Consider the following 18,390-nt stretch of genomic DNA (forward strand, 5'->3'; position numbering starts at 1 on the left):
ATACAAACTTTGTACTTAGGAAGGCATATAATTCAAAGTAGCACCTTCTACTTAGGAAGGCATATAATTCAAAGTAGCACACAGATGGATGCAGGTCGTGCCAACTGGGATGATAACACTACAAAAATATTCCTAGACCTTTGCATTGACGAGAAGAACAAGCTCAACTACAACAAAAGGGGCCTAACCAAGGTAGGTTGGCACAACCTGTATACAAATTTCAAACAACAGACGGGCAGGAAATATTCCTGCAAACAGCTTCAGAACAAATTTAATGCCTTTAAGAGGCAATACAAGGATTGGAGGAAATTAAAGGACAAGAGTGGTACCGGGTGGAACAACAGTACCCGCACCATTGATTGCGATGATGAATGGTGGGCAGCCCGAATTGAGGTACCTACTTTTCGTCCTAATAATTATGGCTTTCTATCATTTACCTTTGGCTTTGACCTCGGATTGCCCTCATGCTTACATATTTCCTATTTATGACTTCTAGGAGAACGAGGCAAACAAACATTTCCGTGGCAAGGCGTTTCCATTCTATGATGAGTTAACCACTCTTTTCGGGACAACGGACACTGAAGGCGGTCCAATGTTGTGTGTTGGTGGAATTGGAGATAGAACACCAAGCTATGGAAGCGAAGACACCCCTGACCCAATGGCGGATGAAAATGTTGACTGGTTGGAGGACACTGTTGGACGGTCTAGTGTGGGTCGTGTGTCGCAGAGGTCCGGAAAGGAGCATGTTGTTGATAGCCCACCACCCAAGAGAACTAAGAGCATGGAGTACTATGTGGAGCGTATATCTGAGAGCATGATTCAAAGGACTATGACTGAAAGAAATCTAATCAGCCGTGAGGAAGAGGAGGTTACAGAAATGTTGCACCTTGTCGAACAAGATGGTGTACCGAATGGGTCTGAGTTGTAGTTCATAGCTACTGAGCTGTTTAGATCACCAGCCCGACGTGCATCTTATAGGAGCATTACCGCTTCAGAGAACCGGATTGCATGGCTCCGATGGACTTGGGATAATGTCAAGAGGAAGTAATACCGGTCCATGATTACAATGTATTTGCATCTACCTAGGAATGTGTGTATTTGTACTGTGACTATGGCATGGTGTGCCATCATGTTTGTAATGTGAATTATGTTGTGTTAGACCTTGATTATTCATGCTACTAATCCATATAAATTTGTGTCGTTCCACTTGAGTATGATGCTGCTACTGTTGTTTTTAACATTTTGGAAATTATTGTTTACAACCTTACAGCCTGAAGGTCTTCACAATGAATGAGGTGGCTATCAACAAGTGAAGGTCAATCGTAAAGGTACGCAATGAAATCATATTTCCATATTTAAGTACTTAGGATTTTTGAAAGAAAAGAAAAGGGGCACAACATGTTACAAGATGGGTACTGAATATGCTATTATTTTGTTTTAGAGATTCTTAGATAAGAAAACATGGCATGCTTTTTATATGTCGTCTTGAAACTAGCATATCTAGGCTTAACAAAGAATCAGATTTGTTCCAGATCGCTGATTACAGAAGCTGGGACCACTGATCACTGTTATGGTCTGAAAATGAAAGGAAAGTCAAGCTCCGAAAATTCGAGCAACACCAGCACCTCACCAGCAAGGTTGAACGATGAGTGGTCTACATGGTGGGACATGGGTGCAACCATTGGTGTGTTAGCTGCGTATGCATCGTCTACCTCAAGTGCATGTGGCGTGCAAGATGGTCCGTTGCACTTGCAGGAGTTGACTGGGCGTCAATGGGTTGCTATTAACCTTGCTGACAGTAAGAAGTGCTACAAAAATTTCCGTCTCCATCCATCCGCATTCCAGTTGTTGCATTCAATCTTAGTGTCCAACCATGGGTTAAAATCCACACGACAATGTAATTCAGTTGAGGCATTAGGGATGTTCCTATGGGCATGTGGCACAAGACAATGCCAGAGACAAATGTCGGATAGATTTCGTAGGTCACTGGACACCGTGAGTCGGAAGTTCGGTGAAGTGTTAGATGCCGTGGTCTCTTTTGCACGTACTATTATTAGGCCAATGGATCCACTGTTCAGGTATGTGCATCCTAAGCTGCATCAATTCTCACCATATTTTGATGGGTGCATAGGAGCTATAGATGGAACCCACATTCCGGTGTCAGTCCCTGAGCACGCACATGATGATTTTATCAATAGAAAGGGGTTCACCAGCCAGAATGTCTTAGCTGTTTGTGACATGGGCATGAGGTTCACATTTGTCGCTACGGGGAAGAAGGGTGCTGTGCATGACACTGCTGTTTTGAGGGAGGCTTTAAACCAAGCTGAGCATTTCCCTCACCCACCCCAAGGTGATCTTATGTTGTTTGTAAGTTTTATAGTATGCAACATATGGGAGTGCCAATCTAAATTGCTATTTGTATAACAATGTTGATATGTAGGAAAGTACTATTTGGTGGATTCTGGTTACCCACTGCGTGAGGGTTATATGGCGCCATATCGCAAGGGTAGGTACCATTTATCGGAGTTTAATGCCAAAGGTCCTGAGAATTTGAATGAAATTTTTAACTACCATCATTCGTGCCTTCGGAATGTTGTGGAACGATCTTTTGGAGTGCTAAAGAATAAGTGGCAGATTCTAAGAGGTATACCATTATATAATATGGAGAAGCAATCAAAGATTATTGTTGCATGCTTTGCGCTACACAATTTTGCATTGGACAACAACGAACCGGGAATGGTTGGTGCTGACATGTTTGGTCATGGGACCTATCTTAGTAGGACAAGTGATGAAAATGATCCTGCATCAGATTGGTTTGCCGCTACTGCCAACGATGATATTAGTAAAGTTCGTGATTGGATTGCAGCGGGACTTTATGGGTTGACATGACGGAGATATTTTCTCCATTTGCTAATTTGTTGTTATGAATATAACCTATCAATTTCTTTCTAATTTGTTGTTGTTGTGACTTGAGAAAGCACTGATCAACTATTGTAGGGCTGAAATGTTCTAATTGTATGCCCTGTGTACTCTTGAGTTCAATATGCATGTCATTTATTTTGTGCTAGACTAGACTGTTATCAGGATGCCCAGGTCCTGGAAACTAAAATGAGGTGTTTGAGAGTTATGGATAGCGCTTCTGGTGATTTGGTTCATATCACTGTCTGCATATGTTTGGTTATGCTTGTATCATATATTTAGTCAATATCTTGGGCCTATTTCTCTGTTTGTCTGCTTGCTTATGCTCTAGGAATTACTTTTTTTTTTTTTGTGTGTGTGTGGGGGGGGGGGGGGGGGGAGATGTAGTTTTCATTACATTTGCTAGCTCCGTGTATTTTAAGGGGTGTCTCAAGAATGCAGCAAAGGTAACTCCCTGTGGTTTATAGCAAGCTTGTTTCACATCTGTATGGAATGTCACTGTCACTTGCTGTAGTGAATAGCGAGCTCGAGATCTGCCGCTGCCCTGAAGCACGCCGTGCTGCGAAAACTTGTATCTGTGCTAATGTCTAACTGATTTCGACATTTTATTTTCTTTCCTCGTTCTAAATACTGAAGAAGTGTTTGCTGTGGTCCAATATTCATTTGTTTGTTATGGAGATATTACATACACAATACCACTGTCCACTGACTAGATGTTCCTGTTCTGCCATTTACTATTTTTAGTCAAGCATGTTTAGTACTGTCAAGGTTAGCAATGTGTTCCTGAAAGCAGTACAGCGTGATATAAAGGAATTCTTTTCTTTTTCTGGTGACATTGTGCATGTTGAAATGCAGAGGTTAGTACCATGTCCATGATGCCTATTTTCATGCTGTGCTATGAGTTGTACTAACCATTTAGTGCTATGCAGTGGCGATGAGCTGTCTCAAGTTGCCTACATTACTTTTAAAGACAATCAAGGAGCTGAGACGGCAATACTTGTTACGGTATTTCTTTTTTCTGAAGGAGCTGAAAAAAATGTATCTTTTAGATGAATTAATGATTCACTGGTCACATTATCATGAAATATGGTATGCATTTGTGATCTTATTTTAATAGGTTAGTCATCTGAATATTATCAATGTGGTTCTGTACTGTAATTTGTTGCAATTATATTCTGAAGCCCCAATCAAAAAATATTTGTACTTGCTCTTTCAATGATTGTTTAAAGTGACCTTTGTTTGCTCATTCAATTTTGCCTTTTATATAATCCAGTTCCAACTGACTTTGCAACATGTTTGTACCGTGACCTCTAGCTCTAGCTTGAAAACCAAGATGTCTTGGGATGGCAATGAAAAAATAGTTTACAAATATATACCACTTAAATTGTAGCATATTCTAATGTGAACTTTTATTGCTGTTGCAGGGGGCCACGATAGTTGATATGGCTGTCATTGTCACGCCTGCCACTGATTATGAGCTAGCAGCTTATGTTTTAGCTGATCTAGAGGTATAACTGGAGCCATACTATTTACTGCACGTGCATGATATAGTTGTTGTGCAGGTTCATAACATTGCTTTTCACCCCCAGCCCAAAGACACAAAACCTTCTGCCCTCCAAAAGGCCGAGGACATTGTTGGGACCATGCTGGCGAAAGGATTTATCCTTGGTAGGGATGCACTGGACAAAGCAAAAGCTCTGGATGAGAAGCATCAGCTTACATCAACTGCTACTGCTAGAGCATCTTCCTTCGACAAGAGAATTGGTCTAAGTGAGAAGATCAGTGTTGGTACTTCAGCTGTCAATGATAAAGTGAAGGAAATGGATCAGAAGTACCAAGTCTCTGAGAAGACAAAGTCAGCACTGGCAGCTGCTGAACAGAGCGTCTCGACTGTTGGATCCGCCATCATGAAGAACAGATATGTCCTCACCGGGGCAGCATGGGTAACTGGTGCCTTCAGCAAGGTGACCAGTGCAGCCAACGATGTTGGTGCAAAGGCTAAGGAGAAAATAGCAGCTGAGCAGGAGCACAAGAATGTTGAGGGTGGGTCTGCAGCACAACCAGACATCCCAGAAGGCCCAACAACACACAGGGAAGTGGACGGTGAATTTGCGAAGATACATGTGTGTAAATAGACATGATATGGTTATTGAACTCATTTCTAGTGTTGTGGTTGAAACCTCTTTGAAGGTTGAAAGTTATTGGGACCTAAAAGAGTTCGCAATTTGTTACTCGACACTTTTATCAATATATCATTATCATCCTGCAGTGGGAACATGAAACATAGTGGTTGTGTTGTTATGCATGACTCTGTTTTCTGATACACTTGTTTTTTGTTTGCGAGAATGTACTTGCTAATCATGAGAATGTGGTGCTTTCACGGAGGTTGTATAATGTGCTTCGACGTTCTTCACGGCAGTGTTCGTATTCAAGATCAAAATACAAAATTGGACTTGGACTGAAGGGAAAAAACTGAAAGACAAATATAAGAAAAAATTTTATTGGTGCGTCACTTGTTCAGTTCTTCACAGGATCAGAGTTTCTGGCTCCCGGCCTTGTTTCCAAAACTTGACTTGATCGCTGGGTACAAAAGTAGCTGCCTGCAGCCGCTGCTGCCTAGCTGATGCGCCACTGCCTAGCTTATGCGCTGCTGTAGCAGCTGCATGGCCGGCTGATCAGCTGTGCTGCTTAACAGCAACAGCCAGCACAACCGAACGGCCCCCATATAGAAATGTCCAAAAGTAAACTAATATATTATTCTAAATTTCCTATCTATGTTACTATTAATATAGAAATACGAAGTTAAGGTATGCACGCATGATGAGTGTTACCATTTAGATCATTTATAAATGTGTGTAAGGATGTGATGAAAAATATTAATTTTTATGGTAAAGACAATGTGGAGGTGCGATATAAAATGGAAAAGTGCGAATCTAGATGAAAAAGTGTATAGAGAATTACTAATTAAAAATCAATCATAATTGGACAAAGGTAAGTACACATCTACATGAGTATTATGTTGAAGTATTGAAAAATGAGAGAATAGTAGCTAAACAATTTTCATCATTAGCTACTAAGTTTGATTTCTAAATAATTTATAAATATAATAGTTTTTTAAAAAATATTAGCCGTGCGAAAGCATAGGTTGACGGACTAGTACATGCAAGTAGGAGTCATACTCCTAGTAGGATTCAACTAATGGGTGTGTTTGGTTGAGCTCTGACTTTTGAAAAAGTAGCTGTGAGCTGTGGGCCGTGGAAAAGCTGTTGTAGGTTGTGGGCTGTGAGAAAGCTGAAAGCCATTTGGTGAAACAGCTATGGCTTTTTGAAAACACTTACGAGCAGATCCCACCTGTCATTCACAATCCCTTTCACTGACATATGGGCCCTATAGTCATTGACACATTTTTTTCTTTTTCTCTCTTCTTTTCCTCTGTCTTCCCTTTCGCGTGGACGGGCAGCGGCGCCGGCCCCGATTCACCGTCCCCCACCCTCCAGCGTTTGGAGCTAGCGGCGCCGCCGGCCAAGCCCCTCGTGACGCGCCCTCCTGGAGCTCGCGTCGCCGGCGGCGGATCCAACCGCGTCGGCCCCATCCCACATCCTCCTGAAGCTCGCGCTGCCACCGGAGTCCCCTATGTTGCCGCGCCGCCAACTAGAGCCCGTGCCGCCACCGGAGCCCGCGCTGCTCCCGTCCCGGTCCGGCCCTGCCCCGTGCCCTCCTAGAGCTCGCGATGCCACCAACCCCGGAGCTACGTCGTGCTGCCGCCGGAGTTCCTCGCCGATCCCGTCCCGCGCTGCCACCGGCCGCTCCTGGAGCTCGCGCCGCCACCAGGACTCGCCGCCGGGAGGACAGGAAGCGGCCGGAGAGGGCGTGTCGCCGGTGGGGAGGGCGGCTGGTGGTGGGGAGGGTGGTCGGGCGGCGGTGTACTGGCACTCGTTGAGCAGCATGCCACGGGCTCAAGAAGGCATGTTTCAGCTTTCTCAATTCGCCTTGCAATCTCAAGGCAGCCCTGGCTAATGGGGGCTTTGACCATCTGATGAGTACTTTCCCATCTGTTGTCAAGGAGCTGCTGGCCAAGCTTGCTCCCTGTCCCTGACGGCCTGACGTCCTTAAATTGGAAGGTGCGAAATCAGAGACCATGTGCCTATTTTCCTTTATTTGATCCATACATCGATCTATTAGTGCAAAAGGCCGGAATGCTTTCCTTTATAACTTAAGAGAAATATTCCTATTTTTGTTGACGTGGTATATTGATACGAAATAGTAATGCATGGTTCAATGGTTGTGTTAACTTGCTTCCTCAGTCTTTATCCAAAAAAAAAGACTTTTGCTAAATATCTGTCAGCAGATTTTCTTAAAAAATCGTCAAATTTTGGTGCATTAGATTTGTGCTTTGAGATGTGTGCTACTTTTCAGCCGCGGGTTTCTTTTTGTTAACGGTTGAGGATCCTCCCCCAAACCCGTTAGCCTGTTAATTTTTGGAGACCGCACCCTTCCTTCTCCGACTGTCTACTCGTTTCCTCTCCCCATTCAGCCATTCTTGAAATCTCCAGAGTCCTTTCGTTCACCTTCCTCCTCTGTCCCTGGGATCGAGATCCGGTGCAGTTGGCCCTCAATGAGCGGCTGCTTGGTCCATTAATTTCTCCGTCTCAACGAGCTTACAATAAGTATTTTTATTTCTTGAGTGTGGAAAGGATATAACAGAAATGACAATCAACAGGTAACTTTGATTTTAAGTTGTCACCAAAAGTTTCTTATTGGATGTTGTTTTATTTTTGGACCCGTTAAGTGTTCATTAGCCTGCCAATAGAATCTGACAGATTTGTACTATTGAAAATCCGTCATTTTTCTGCTTACGTGTCAACCTCTGATTTGTTAAAAATTTGACAGATTTGAACACCAGAAATCTGTCAACAGATAGCTAGACAGTCCAAAAAAAAAAACATGCAGTACATATGCTTTGAGATAAAAGAATTAACAAAAAAAAACCTGTCCTTTGAGCTGTTCTCGGAATTACTCCTTGTCGCCTCCTCCTAGGAGATTGAACGCCGGGGCGACTCTTCGTCGCACGTTCGCGCCGTCTCGGCGTGCAGCACATTAATTCACGTTCTGCCCTTCTCGTCTCTGCTTGCGTGACGCCGCTGCCATTGTCGCACATAAAAACCTCTCGCCCTTCTCCTTTGCAGATGTGACCAACATCTTCTGTAGCTAGTCTACTCACATCGTAGGCCATGTCGAGCTCTGCCGTCTTCAGCGGCAGGGCACAGAGCGCGTCCTCCATCGTCGCCGCGGCCGTGGAGGGGTCACACGTGCTCACCATCGATGGGTACTCCCGGACCAAGGGGCTCGGCAACGGCAAGTTCATCAAATCCGATACGTTCGACGTGGGAGGCCATCGCTGGTTTATCGCGTACTACCCCGATGGTTACTACTCAGAGAACTCCGATTGGATATCCTTTTTTCTCACGTCTGATAGTTCCGATAGCACGGAGGTGAAGGCAAGATTCGGATTCAGTTTACTCGACCATGTGGGCGAACCAGTGCCATCATACAACAACGTTTCAGAAGGCATACGTGCCTTCGGCTCCAAAAACAGGTCACGGGGATACCCAAAATTCATCAAAACAAAGGACTTGGAAGAATCAACCTATCTGAAGGATGACCGATTCAGAGTCAGGTGTGATGTCACCGTCTTAAAGGACGAGATGGAGATTCGCACTGAGTACAGCTCGCCGTTCGTCACTGTGCCACCATCGGACGTGAACACGCATCTAGGCCATCTCCTCTCGTCCGGTGTGGAAGCAGATGTCACGTTTCAGGTCGGCGAGGAGACATTCGCCGCACACAGGCTCCTGCTCGGAGCACGGTCCTCCGTCTTCATGGCGGAACTCTTCGGTCCGATGAAGGAGAAGCACACAAGCCACATCAAGATCGATGACATGGAGCCGAGAGTGTTCAAGGCCATGCTCCACTACATCTACACCGACTCGCTGCCTGAGATGGAGAAGGATAGTATATTTGTAATGTCTCAGCATTTGCTTGTTGCAGCTGATAGGTATGGCCTAGACAGGCTGAAGCTCATCTGCGAGGACAAGCTTTGCAACTACGTCAGCACTGGCACGGCGGCGACTACGTTGGCGCTTGCAGAGCAGCATGGCTGCAAGGGGCTGAAAGAGGCCTGCTTCAAGTTTCTCAGGTCTCCGGGCAATCTGAACTTCTGAAGACGATCATGGATAGCGATGGGTTCAAGCATGACAGCCAGTTGCCCCTCTCTGCTCAGTGAGCTGCTCGCCAACATTGCTCCCTGATCTATCGACTATGTCCACTTTTCTAGCTACTATTACTTGTTCTAGTATTATGTTATGGTTTGGCGGTTGGGTTAAAGATGCTTGATCGGTGCACAAAAATCAGCTTCATTATAGTATAGTCAGCGTGGGGACACGGCGGTGCACAAAAATCAGCTTATGGGGACACGGCGGCGTTGGGTGAAGATGGAAGGGGTGTATGGTCAGCGTGGATTATTGCTAATCACGGTGATCGGGGGCGAGATTTACGGGGCCGGGTCGGGGTGGGTACATGAGGCGGGTCGGAGAAAGCACGGTGTCAATTTTTTTTGATTTTGGCACAATCATTTTTCTTTGGTCGGTTTTCCTGTCTCCCTCCTTCGTGTCACACCCCTTTGACCTGAGCAGTGGGTCCAACGTGAGAGGTATAGGCGAAATTGTTTAGGTAAAAAATATTTTCAATTGTTGTGGATCTTTATAGTATAGAAGATTTCCATCATGGTATTGTTTGAGCCTAGCTTTACTCGTGCCCAGCCTAAGGTAGCTCCATGCCCACCTAATTATCTGGGATCTTACCGTTTGGAACCACCGGCATTTTGCATTTTTTGTTCCTATCGCGTCTGGATGGCGATTGCAACGGGGGACCGGAAATGAAGGAGAGATCAAGCACCATGCCATGTGATTTAGGCAAACTTCTTCAAAGGTGTTGGAAAGGGAAGAAAATCGTAGGTTGCGGCTATGAACCCTTCTAAGGCTGTAATCGTGACCGATGGGTTTTCAACACCTGAGCAGTTGCCCATCTCTTCTTAGGTAGTTGCTAGAAAAGATTGTTCCCTGAAAATACAACTTGAATCAGCAAAATTTGAAGTCCGTCCTTATTCCTCGTTATATCTTTTTTAGAAAATAAAATTGTCTCTAGCCTATGTGACTATCGGATTTATAAGTCCAACAGTCCACCAGGGGTTACCCAAATGGTTGATTTGCAGGTGAGGGAGATTGTGAAACTAAGAACTTGAAGGTGATCGCGAGAATATGAAGGGGACACGAGTATTTTAGACAAGTTCAAGCCTCCGGGGAGTGTTACCCTACGTCCTGTATGGGGATTGTATTGCTCAAGATTGATCTGATCGCCTCGGGAGGCTCCCTTGGCCGTTTTATATAGGCTGACGATAAAAAATTACAAGTCAGTTTGAACTTAATCTACTCGGTAGTTACATGAAAGGTAATCCAAGTCAGATTACAATACGCGTCCCACGATATCCTGGTAGATTTGTATTGTCTAGATACCTTGATGTGTACTCAAGTAACATCATGTGCTCAACCCGCACGTCTTGATCGGGCAGGCCCACTTATCAGGTCCGGCCAGTATCGTAGTCGGTGGGAATCCATGCAGTACGTACCCATATCCCTCAGCAACCGCACACAACCTTTGTTCATTGCATGCTATTATGATTTAATATAATTTATTCCTCAAAGCCTCAAAGCTATGCTACCGTTGAAATACCAATTGTCTTATCCTACATGTCCGCAAATTATTTTTAAATACCTCCTTTTGCCACTATGTGTTTCCACGGGTGCCTTTGCCACTGTATATTTTCTCCATGCTTGCAACATTGCGTCGCTTTTTCATTTCTTCCACATCCATCGTCCCCGCGCGCGAATTCGAGACACCGGCCCTGTGCGTGTGGCCCGGCCATAATATGGCTTCATCTGATACAACATTGAGCTAACACTTCTGATATACGGCTTGTCCTAATCGGACTGGTGATTAGAAACGCAGCCAGCACTAGCCGCAATTCCGTATCCGACTCCCATCCGGCACAGGTGCTTTCAATGTTTACCGTGTACGCGTGTTCAACTTGCATCCGAGTTTCTGTATTACACGTAGATACCTAATAGATGCAGAGGCTGTTCTATCTACGCGACCTACTTGCTGTAAACGTCTACCTCAATGCAAAATCGTCAACCACGCCGTATTAGAAAGAACACCGAGCAACATGGCCTCCACGGCTTCTTCGCGTGCCGTCGCCGGCGGCTGCAGCACGTCCGCCATCACCACCGCCACGGTGAGCGGCTCGCACGTCCTCACGATCAACGGCTACTCCGAATCCAGGGCTTACGGCGTCGGCAGCTCCATCGCCTCCAGCAAGTTCCTGGTCGCAGGCCACAGCTGGTTTCTCAGATGCTACCCCGTTGGTTGGAACGAGGAGACTAGCGATCGGATATGCTTCTTCCTCGTCCACGACGGTAGGAGCAGTGTCAGGGCACAGTTGAAGTTCAGCTTGCTCGATCTGGAGGGCAACCAGGTCCACAGCGCGAAGTCTTTCTGCCCGGTTGCCTTCCATGGCTATAGATGTTTCTGGTTTTGCTTCATCAAAAGAGAGGATTTCGAGAACTCAAATTACCTGCGAGACAACAGCTTCAGGGTGGTTTACGATATCACCGTTATCAACGGCTTCTACAAAGAAGGCACTATGATGTTCGTCGACACCGTGCCACCCTCCGACTTGCATAAGGACCTTGGCAGGCTTCTCGCGTCAGGGAAAGGGGTGGACGTGAAGTTGAAGGTGCGTGACAAGCTGTTCCTGGCACACAAGAACGTGCTCGCAGCTCGGTCGTCGGTCTTCATGGCGGAGCTCTTCGGGCCACTGAAGGAAGGAGAGGCAGATTCTGTGGAGATTCATGATATGGAACCCGTGGTGTTCAAGGCGATGCTCGACTTTATTTATACTGACAATGTACCTGAAGTGCGAACGGGTGAAGAAATAGCAATGGCGCAACATTTACTTGTTGCGGCGGACAGGTACGACCTGAAGAGGCTGAAGATGATTTGCGAGCACAATCTGTGCAGTCGTATTACCAAAAAAACAGCCGCGACTACGTTGGTGTTGGCAGAGCAACATGGTTGCAATGGTCTGAAGAAGGCTTGCTTCGCCTTCCTTTCGTCCCTCGGTAGTCTGAAGGCGGTCATGGACACCCAAGGGTATGATCATCTGCGGAGCAGTTGCCCCTCCCTGCATGACGAACTGGTTGCCAAGTTTGACGTCTCCAAAAGAAACAAGATTAGGTCATTTTTGTGTTTCTCTGTTAAGTAGAGGTAGTACTGGTCCAACAAGAATTGGTAATGTTTTTTTTTGTGAGGAACAAAGATGGGTATTTTTTAAGATTTAAAATTCAGCGTGTAATATCAAATGTAAAAACGACCTGGTTGTATAAATAAGTAATGTACGGGTGTTTTCTTCTATAAATTTGTATAACTAGACAGGTTCATGATATTATTTTTCTGGTTCCATGAATTAATTATATTATTTTCTAATTTTGTTTCTAAAACGAATAGATACCAACTTTATTTTGCAAGCTAATTTTGCTGGTGGGCAGCTGGCCTTAGAGCCGCGTACTGCGTGTGCCGCTGCTACGGAACCAGCAGCCTGTAACTTGTGTTGTGACTTGTGAGCCACCCGCATGGGCCTGGCCCAACTGAACGCCACGACCGTATTGCATGGGACTCGGACGCGGGAGCCGGCCCAATATTAGTGACCGCAGGAGTTTGTGCCGAGCACTTCCGTTTTTCTCCGGGATTCTTCAGTTTTTCACGCGATTCTACACAGTTTATATTACGGAATTCCTAACCAACACTCGAGTAATTTTACGGCCCAAAAGAACATTAACACGTAAAAACCTCTCGCCCTTCTCCTATGCAGATGTGACCAACATCTTCTCTAGTCTACTCACATCGTAGGCCATGTCGAGCTCTGCCGTCTTCAGCGGCAGGGCACAGAGCGCGTCCTCCATCGTCGCCGCGGCTGTGGAGGGGTCACACGTGCTCACCATCGATGGGTACTCCCGGACCAAGGGGCTCGGCAACGGCAAGTTCATCAAATCCGTTACGTTCGACGTGGGAGGCCATCGCTGGTTTATCGCGTACTACCCCGATGGTTACGACTCAGAGAGCTCCGGTTGGATATCCTTTTTTCTCAAGTCTGATAGTTCCTATAGCACGAAGGTGAAGGCAAGATTCGGATTCAGTTTACTCGACCATGTGGGCGAAACAGTGCCATCATACAAGGTTGGAAGCGTCATATATGCCTTCGGCTCCAAAAACAGGTCATGGGGATACGATAAATTCATCAAAACAAAGGGCTTGGAAGAATCAACCTATCTGAAGGATGACCGATTCAGAGTCAGGTGTGATGTCACCGTCTTAAAGGACGAGATGGAGATTCGCGCTGAGAACAGCTCGCCGTTCGTCACTGTGCCACCATCGGACGTGAACACGCATCTAGGCCATCTCCTCTCGTCCGGTGTGGAAGCAAATGTCACGTTTCAGGTCGGCGAGGAGACATTCGCCGCACACAGGCTCCTGCTCGGAGCACGGTCCTCCGTCTTCATGGCGGAACTCTTCGGTCCGATGAAGGAGAAGCACACAAGCCACATCAAGATCGATGACATGGAGCCGAGAGTGTTCAAGGCCATGCTCCACTACATCTACACCGACTCGCTGCCTGAGATGGAGAAGGATGGTATATTTGTAATGTCTCAGCATTTGCTTGTTGCAGCTGATAGGTATGGCCTAGACAGGCTGAAGCTCATCTGCGAGGACAAGCTTTGCAACTACGTCAGCACTGGCACGGCGGCGACTACGTTGGCGCTTGCAGAGCAGCATGGCTGCAAGGGGCTGAAAGAGGCGTGCTTCAAGTTTCTCAGGTCTCCGGGCAATCTGAAGACGATCATGGATAGCGATGGGTTCAAGCATCTGACAGCCAGTTGCCCCTCTCTGCTCAGTGAGCTGCTCGCCAACGTTGCTCCCTGATCTATCGACTATGTCCACTTTTCTAGCTACTATTACTTGTTCTAGTATTATGTTATGGTTTGGCGGTTGGGTTAAAGATGCTTGATCGGTGCACAAAAATCAGCTTCATTATTGGAGCTTAAATACTCAGCTGAAAATTTGTTTGCTTTTGAGATTCTTGTTTGTTAATTTGTGATCAGCATTTTGAGCTGAGAATTATGTAAAATGCAATCACTACTTGTGTTCCCTGCCACATGCAAATTGTTTTAAGGTTCATTTAGTCAAGCGAGTGGTGCGGTGGTCCTTTCATATAAACTGCACGATTCTTATTCCAAACCAGTCATTAATTATAATTACGCACACGCACGTGTTTTCAAAAGAGCTAGTAAGAAAAAAATTGATATTTATAGAAAATCTAATGAACAATAGTTTTAAATTTATAGCAAAGATGTACATGTAAGGATATTTATAGCAAAGATGTACATAACCAATCAACTACTAATCAAATGAACAAACCGCTATAATCGATTGACTCATATGAAAATGAATACCATCTAATCATGGTTCACAATTGATGAGCCCATAGAAAATATGGCTGCTCAACTAATCAATTACTAATTAAATTGTTTCTTATTTTATTTATTTTCTAAATATAGGGCCAATCATTTACCAGCACTTTTAAAACCTCTAAAACAATTATAGAAAAATGGTTCAAAATTTCGCAATCTCACTTTATATTACGGAATTCCTAACCAACACTTGAGTAATTTTACAGCCCAAAAGATGAGTACCGAGTCTAAAAGTAACCGGTACTAAGTTTAGGGATAGGAGGTTATTTTTCTAATAGTTAATCGGTCCATGCCTTTAGGCGGGATAAAAGAACAGGAGCAAAGGCAAGAACTATTCCAAGGACTGTAGGTTGATTAAAAGAAGTTGAGAGATTTTTTTACAAAATAACCATGACAGTTGGAAGAAACAACCGTACTTTTTAATATTAAGGTAGAGATAATCAGTAGCTCTCCTATTTAGTTTGTTTCAAAAATATACTACTACAGTTTAGAAGTTTGATAGGGCGTTTCCTAAAGTGCTTGCGGCCAACATGTTGTTCACACGGATGCCTTGTACCATTCAGAGTCCTGATTGGAAACCACCTTGCGTTCGTATCCCAACTTACAATCTGACCGCTAGTAGAATTCCTTACGATCTCGATGATCTCGCTCATGTCGTTGTTTATAGGCTGTACACGCAAATTCTCGATCAATCAAGACATTGATAGACATGTACTAGCTCGGCGTCCAGACCTAGTGCCATCTGATAGGCTCTTCTCATACAGTGACACGTTAGCTTGAGATTATTTATCATACAACTCCTACAATAATCTATTTTTTGGTTGTCTCATAATAATCCACATCCTTTAATATTGGATAGAATAAAGGAAATTTCTGAGTTACTTGGCAAATGTACAATGGTGAGAGGGTAGTACCATATTCCTAATATTTAGTTTATAAGACCGTTGTTTCGAAAAATAACCATTGTTTTCTCTCAACTACGTGGTTTTGTATAACACAACTTTTGAGACAGTTTATGTATACCAATGTACCCGTTTCTCAGTATCGCCAATCTGAATCCCTTGATTTCGCACACATCAACCATTTATATATGGGAGGAATGAGAAATAGAAAGAGTACATTCTTTTTCTTTTCTTCTTCTTTTTTTTGCGGGTAAGAGTCTAATCTGTTGGAGGAGTGATTTCCTTTTTTTCTTCTTGTTTTCCATTCCTCGTTTCCTTTATTCCTTCCTTCTCCCATGCTATCAAAATTCCTATCTTTCCCTAGTCGTTGAAGACTCCAAAGCACGGAAAAGTTGCATCTATAAACTCTCGGACGTCAGATCCAGCCTCCATTGTTCTTGTTGCCTCGCCCTAAGCGCTTCCTCCGCCTCCATTGTTCACCGATCCGTGCACCGCCGCTGCACATGAGCAACTCGTCTTCCCCATCCGCTGCCGCCGCCGGCATAGGCGGCGGCGCCTCCTCTGCTGGCAGCTGCAGCACGTCGATCATCACCGAGGCCGGCTCACACGTTCTCCGTGTTGAATGCTACTCCGCAACAAAGCGGCTCGGCGTCGGTAAGTTCATCGAATTGAATGCGTTCATTGTTGGCGGGCTCAGCTGGGTTTTCAGATATTACCCCAATGGTGATAACAAGGGCAGCACTAACTGGATAGGGGTCGATGTCTTCTGCCTCGATTCCAAGGACGAGATCGTCAATGCACGATTCAAGTTCTTCTTACTAGCTAGACAAGGAAGGAGAGCCAGCTCCACGATTCTACGCCGCGAGGAACACCAAGGTTCGTGGTTCACATTGGTACGGTTTGAGGAGTGAATTGGAGGAATCCGAACATCTCGGAGATGATTGCTTGAACATCAAGTGTGAAGTCAGCGTTCTCAAGTTCAAAATCGATCACGAAGCAGCAGCGCGTCACGGGGCCACCGTCAGACTTGCACCAGGACCTTGGCCGCCTCCTGTTGTCAGGGAAAGGGGGAGACGTGGTGTTTGAGGTTGGCGGCGAGCGCTTCACGGCTCATACGAACATTCTCGCCGCCCGATCCTCGGTGTTCGGCGCAGAGCTCTTTGGGCCGATGAAGGAGAAGACGGCTGCTCATATCCAGATCCAAGACATGGAGTCCAACGTGTTCAGAGCCTTATGCTTCACTTCATGTACACCGACTCGTTGCCTGCAATGGAAGAGGCAGAAGAAATAGTGATGGCTCAACACCTTCTTGTTGCGGCAGATAGGTACGACTTGAAGAGGCTGAAATTGATGTGCGAGGATAAGCTCTGTGATCACATTGACATGAGCACAGTAGCCACTACGCTGGTGTTGGCCGAGCAGCATGCTTGCCTGCTGCTTAAGGATTATTGCATTCAGTTTCTTGTGTCACCTGGCAATCTAAAGCCAATCATGGAAACCGATGAGTATCGTCACCTAAAGAGCAGTTGCCCCTCCCTTCTGCAAGATTTGCTCGACAAGTTTGCTACCTGTCGGATATAAAACTTAACCGATGGAGTTTAGAATGGTATTTTTCTTGCCCGCCGAAGTAGTAGTTCTAGTAGTTTAATGGGTTTGGTTTCGGTATTTTACTGTGTAATGAAGACTTATTCTCGGCTCGGATCAAGCTTAGGCTACATTCAGCGTGCTTTACCATCATATGTAAGGCTCACAATTTGTGGGCGTACGTCCAGGACTTTCACCTACTACATTTTGATTTATGATTAAATTGTCCCTGTTTGCTACAACTCCAGCTCCTAAAAAGCTGTAGATTTCTTTGGAGCTGGATATATAGAGCTCTAGGAAATCCTATATATCTGAATAAATCAAATTATCTATAATTTTGATAAGATATAAATACTTCAACAACTTTTATTTGGGCAACGGTATGCAGATACAACTATGATGTTGGAGCTAGAGTTCTGTGCCAAATATAAGGGATTATGTAAATTATATACAGATTTAAGCTTAAAGGGAAAAGAATATTGTGCACCTGGTTCAAGCCTGATAAATGTGTTTTTCACGGTAAGTTAATGTGTGGTCACCTATTAAACTCAGCATATCTTATACTCCTTTTGTCTTATAAAACAACTTTAGCTAATTTCAAGTAAACTAGTATATTGGATAAATAACCTGAATGCCCTCCATCAATATTAAATCGGTAATGCTATAGACCTGACATTCGGAATCTAAAAAAATCGGACGGCTTGACATATATATGTTGCAATAGTTAAGCATCGATATTGCAACTATTGTTTCTGCATGTTTCATAATAGATGTTGCATGAAACATAGTGTTCATGTTGCGGCGGGAATTTTCTATCCTAGAGTCGAATGATGTAGTAATTTTTTATCATATTTTTTCAACATTGCAACCATATATTTTCGATGTTGTTGATGTTTTGTTTTGATGTTGCAAGAGTGTCCGATCGGAAAGCCATCATACGTCTGGGCGCTAGCAGTGCTGATATTAAATTCCTTCTTTAAGGGAAATGTGATGTGATCAATGTTGACTGTTTGGTGGTCAGAGCACACATCTTAATTGCTCACCACACTGTTTGGTGGAATTTTTATCTGTTCGAGGACGTGTTAATGGGATGGATAGCGATGGGTTTCAGCATCTGATAGCCAGTTGCCTCTCTCTGCTCAGTGAGCTGCTCGCCAACGTCGTTCATTGATCTATCGACTTTGTCCACTTTTCCAGCTACTATTACTTATTCTAGTATAATGTTATGGTTTGACGGTTGGGTTAAAGTTACTTGATCGGTGCAGCTACATTATTGGAGCTTAAATACTCAGCTGAAAATTTGTTTGCTTTTGAGATTTTTCTCTAGTTTGTTAATTTCTCTT

The 18,390-nt window shown here is 44.7% G+C and overlaps 3 protein-coding genes and 2 pseudogenes across 3 annotated transcripts; all 5 read left to right on the forward strand.

The window, feature by feature from the left end:
• Window positions 1-84: 84 nt before the first annotated feature.
• LOC117834573 (uncharacterized) lies at window positions 85-1,137 on the forward strand (annotated as a pseudogene).
• A 2,193-nt stretch (window positions 1,138-3,330) lies between these two features.
• LOC117834574 (binding partner of ACD11 1-like) lies at window positions 3,331-5,202 on the forward strand. Its single transcript, XM_034714124.2, has 4 exons — window positions 3,331-3,776; window positions 3,849-3,924; window positions 4,344-4,427; window positions 4,509-5,202. Exons 1-4 carry the CDS (start codon window positions 3,670-3,672, stop codon window positions 5,052-5,054), a joined length of 813 nt encoding a protein of 270 aa, XP_034570015.1. The 5' UTR covers window positions 3,331-3,669; the 3' UTR covers window positions 5,055-5,202.
• Window positions 5,203-8,150: 2,948 nt separating this feature from the next.
• On the forward strand, window positions 8,151-9,202 carry LOC117834575 (BTB/POZ and MATH domain-containing protein 2-like; annotated as a pseudogene).
• Window positions 9,203-11,200: 1,998 nt separating this feature from the next.
• Window positions 11,201-12,298, forward strand: LOC117834576 (BTB/POZ and MATH domain-containing protein 1). Its single transcript, XM_034714125.1, has one exon. It carries the CDS (start codon window positions 11,201-11,203, stop codon window positions 12,296-12,298), a length of 1,098 nt encoding a protein of 365 aa, XP_034570016.1.
• Window positions 12,299-12,945: 647 nt separating this feature from the next.
• Window positions 12,946-17,044, forward strand: LOC117834577 (BTB/POZ and MATH domain-containing protein 2). Its single transcript, XM_034714126.2, is given in 4 exon segments — window positions 12,946-14,001; window positions 16,286-16,444; window positions 16,446-16,697; window positions 16,700-17,044. Coding segments are annotated over 4 exon segments (1,812 nt in total).
• Window positions 17,045-18,390: the final 1,346 nt, after the last annotated feature.

Source organism: Setaria viridis, chromosome 8 (genome assembly GCF_005286985.2).
Source record: "Setaria viridis chromosome 8, Setaria_viridis_v4.0, whole genome shotgun sequence".
In the NCBI taxonomy this organism is placed as follows: Eukaryota; Viridiplantae; Streptophyta; class Magnoliopsida; order Poales; family Poaceae; genus Setaria; species Setaria viridis.